General features: G+C 45.7%; 2 protein-coding genes across 2 annotated transcripts; one reads left to right on the plus strand and one right to left on the minus strand.

Moving 5' to 3' along the window:
• Positions 1-235: 235 nt before the first annotated feature.
• On the minus strand, positions 236-2175 carry FOMMEDRAFT_162957 (uncharacterized protein; the record flags this gene model as incomplete). Its single annotated transcript, XM_007272146.1, has 4 exons — positions 236-298; positions 390-535; positions 1834-2007; positions 2070-2175. The coding sequence occupies 4 exons, from the start codon at positions 2173-2175 to the stop codon at positions 236-238; spliced, it is 489 nt and encodes a 162-aa protein (XP_007272208.1).
• Positions 2176-2285: 110 nt separating this feature from the next.
• On the plus strand, positions 2286-4117 carry FOMMEDRAFT_162958 (alpha/beta-hydrolase; the record flags this gene model as incomplete). The annotated part of the gene is made up of 11 exons (XM_007272147.1): positions 2286-2460; positions 2531-2720; positions 2778-2846; positions 2906-3009; positions 3068-3121; positions 3171-3208; positions 3267-3321; positions 3386-3513; positions 3566-3579; positions 3663-3840; positions 3899-4117. 11 exons carry the CDS (start codon positions 2286-2288, stop codon positions 4115-4117), a joined length of 1224 nt encoding a protein of 407 aa, XP_007272209.1.
• Positions 4118-4232: the final 115 nt, after the last annotated feature.

Consider the following 4232-nt stretch of genomic DNA (forward strand, 5'->3'; position numbering starts at 1 on the left):
CGCCAGCCAAGAACAATGCAACAGACAGACAGCGCAGCACAGCACACAGAGTGGTTACCGACAGCGGACAGCGAAGGAGATATAAATAATAAATAGGCGTTAGCCTCCGTCGAAATAATTATAGCGAGCGCACAGCAGCACAGCAGCGCCACTCAGTCAATGTGTCACACTAGCACTGCAGCTCCCGCACAACGCGTCGCAAAAACACTGAGAACACAACTCGCCTTGAGAAAAGTCACTGAGCGGTTGCGCTCGTGCTACCAGCGCCCGCGAGAGAAAATAGAGTCAGCATGGCGAACTGAATTGCGCGAGAAAATAGCACGGGGGATAGAGAAACGGGACGATGGAAATAGGCTAGCGGGTGGAGAGGGACAAGGAGATGCACGCACCGTTATTGGGGTGAGTCTCGATCTTGCAGTGACCCATGGCGGGAGTCTTTGGACGTGGTCAATGTAATGCAGTTGTTCAGTAGAGCAGCAGGTCGTGTTGGACACGGCAGCAGATATTGAAGGAGTTGTTCTTGCAACGGCAGACTCTGCAGTGGAAGCTAGTCGTGAGAGAGAGGAGAGAGATGGCAGGAAGAAAGCAAGAGATGTTGAGAGAGAGAAAAGCAGAAGGCAAAGTGAAACGAGATAAGTAAAAACCAACACACACGTGATCACTTTAGTTGGTGGGAAAATGGACTTGTCGATTTTCTGACGTTTATCTTGCTAGGCAGAAAAAACTTCCAAGTATTTAAGAAATCAAGAACAATATTAGTAGTTATGATAATTTCCACTTACTTGTAATGACTTCTAATGTTATTAGAATACTTGGTTAATCTTGTATTTGTTTTGTAATTCTTGTCCAGCTCTTGTATGACATTGCATTTATATCAAATAATTACATAAGATTATATTCAAATAAGAATTCTGTCCCTATATTGTAATTTTAAAATAAGTATACTACTAACATGTATGTATTTATATTTAATTGTATAGTTTACTAATACTTAATCTACCTTGCCATATCTAGAAGGGTATACAAGATTTTTTCATGTTTTGTGATGCTAGACTGGCTAGTGGGACTGTACTTCCAAGATATTTTATTGTAATATACAGCAGAATCCCAGAGATTTATCCTGCTTAACACACTTGTTTTCTCCTATAGCCACAGACGTTAGGGCCTGCTCAACAGTAAGGTATTTATGGCTGCAGGATAACAATCCAAGAATAGAGTGTAACGTTGTCGATAGCAATGAGTGACGCGCGGTGTGACAGTGACACACAGATGACGGTCGAATGCGTCGTTGGCTAGTCCGTTTGGGACCTGGGTCGCCGTCCGCGGCCGTCGAGGTTCTCTCTTTCGAGAGTTCTGCTGAGCGAGACAATCCGCCGTCGAGCAAGATCAATCCTCCTGTTTTCCTGTGTTAACCTGCTTAACTTTCACAATCGTGATCAATCACATATCATCCCGTCACTCCAATGCTGATATGAGTCATATGACTCTGGACAAAAATTGATGAATGATACTCCTCTGTGCCCACATAGCAAGATGGGACCACTAGCACTGGACAGTCTGGCACCTGTGCAGAACTTGGCTTCAATGTAAATCAAATTTGTAGCTTTGTAAGTTTTTTTGGTACTTTGCATTCGAATGTTTTGCAGGTACTGTAAGAATTGACCAATATGAGTATAATCTGATTTACTGTATAATAGTTTTCTTACGTCTTGAGCAGCCTTGAGACGAGAAATGCAGAGTCATTGCAGACTAAGAACCCTTTGTTACTCTTTGTTACTCTTTGGTACAGGATCTGAAGAGGAGATTGTTCGGCAGAACTTTGGACGGACCAACGCACTTGCCTTCGACGTTCTTCTGGCCATGTTGTATTCATGCAAGATGCCTTCTCGTCTAGCTTAGCGCTTTCTCGAGAATGCGTCGAGTCATTCGGATTTAATTGAGGTATTCCCCTGACTGACGTTGGCGTGCCGCTGAATTGTTCTTGCCCTACGTCAAACTGGCTATTGGCTAATATTCAAAGCGCTCGCGCTCATCATCATTAAACGGTGATCTTCTTTGCTAAAGAATACATCCGAAAGTTGGCGTCATATGATTTATTCGTTCTCCTCCCGTGGTGTGATATCCACGTTCGCAATTCGGCCCATCGCATATTCCCAGGCTGACGCGTGATCCCATCGCGCACCGTCTTTTCCGATCTACATCACCCGCCTCTGCTACAAATAGGCGGTATTTGAGGCATAATGCTCCACACCCAGTGACATATGCCCCGCAGTGCTACTGCAAGAATGCACTGTGCCGTACCGCTATCGGCAGTCCTCGTTGCCTTTGCCCTGGCATCTGTCGTACGGGCAGATTCTCCTCAGGTTGTCGACCTTGGATATGCAATTTACCAGGGAACATTCAACTCTACCTCTAACATAACGGATTTCTTTGCTGTTCGTTATGCAGCACCTCCTGTTGGTCAGCCAGCTCAAACCCCATCATTGTATCATCGAAGCCTGATTGATATCGTCTCTTTTCTTCCTTGAAGGGAAACTTCGGTTCCAGGCACCAGCACCACCGCTCAACATGCGGGCACAAGGCGTGCAGCTTGCGAACACACAGCCTCAGGCATGTCCAATGGCTGGTTCAGGTTCCAATAGTACTACCCCGTTCCGAGACCTGTCAAACAACAAAGATCGCAGACAGAACACGGAGATCGAGGATTGTTTGTTCTTGAAGTAGGATACTTTAAATTCAACTCTTACATTATACCGACGTTTCTGGTGCTTATACAGTGTTCATGTCTCCGGCGAAATTAATCCAAAAGCACGCATGCCAGTCGTATTTTGGATCCATGGCGGTGGGTAAGTTTGGCGACGGTAATCACTCCCATTATTCCATGACCTCATTGGCTTCTCGCTAGCTATGTTGCGGGTAGCACATCTGGGCAGAATGGGAGTGATCTTATTAGGGAAGCAAGTGGAGGTATTGTTGCCGTCGAATTGGAATACCGTCTGGGAGTTTTCGGTGAGATTCATCCCAGTTAGTGTCATCCATTCTACTTTCTCAAACTCAGGCAATTTAGGATTCCTCCCTGGTTCTGAGGTGAAAAAAAGGGGTGCATTGAATGCTGGCCTGCGTAAGTGAAACAGTATAATGAATATTGAACAGGTCTAACAGATTGATAGTCGATCAGCAATTTGCGCTCCAATGGGTACAAAAGAACGTAAGGGTATTTCATGTTCCAATCTTAACGTATCACACTTGACGGGCTGTCTTATCAGATCCACCTATTTGGTGGTGACGCGAGCCGAGTAACGATTTGGGGAGAGTCGGCAGGTACGTAAATGGTTCCATTCTCCTTGGGACAGCCTCTCAAGCCAAGGATGCTCGAACTCCAAAGGTGCTGGATCTGTACTTCAGCACATGGTTGCACACGGTGGAAATACACAGCCGCCTTTGTTCCATCAAGCGATCACGAGTTCGACGTTCTTGCCCTCTCAGTACAACTTTGATGATGCAATTCCGGAGGTGCGTGGAGTGCGTGTGAAAGATACCATTTACTAAATCCAACATGCTATAGAAACTTTATTCTGAGTTCGTCCAAATGGCAGGGTGAGTGCGTTCTACCATACCGTACTGTTATTTCAGTGTCAGTCTGACCTGTCTATTAGATGCAGCAATGCTACGGATACCTTCCAGTGCCTGGTCGATGCTAATGCTGGAACACTCGAAGGCGCCAATGTTGTCATCAATGAATCCGGCTTTTACGGAACATTTGTGGTGGTCCCAGTCGTCGGTGGGGACATGATCGTTGAGCGGCCTATCCAGACCATCAACCGTGGTAGGCTCAATGGGGTGCGTCATCTACTGTCAGCCAATAATGATGTATTTACTTGTACTGGAAACTCTTTAGAATGCATTCCTTGCAGTTACGAATGCCTTCGAAGGCACTGTATTCGTTAATGCGAACTTTTCCGCACAAATGACGGCCACGGATTACGTTACGCAGCTCTTCCCTCTGTTCAATCAAGCGCAGATTGAGGAAACAGTGCAGCAGTATACGAATATCGGACTGAACACCGTCAACGATCAAGCAATTGCGATTATGGGAGAATGTAAGCTCGGTGTTTGATGTGGACACCACCATTGTTAACCTGTAGTAGCTATCTTCATTTGTCCGACGTATCGCTTACTTTCGGCATTCCCTGGGCGTTCTCATAGGTATTCATTCGCTTCATCGACTTACC

Source organism: Fomitiporia mediterranea, assembly GCF_000271605.1.
Source record: "Fomitiporia mediterranea MF3/22 unplaced genomic scaffold FOMMEscaffold_171, whole genome shotgun sequence".
In the NCBI taxonomy this organism is placed as follows: Eukaryota; Fungi; Basidiomycota; class Agaricomycetes; order Hymenochaetales; family Hymenochaetaceae; genus Fomitiporia; species Fomitiporia mediterranea.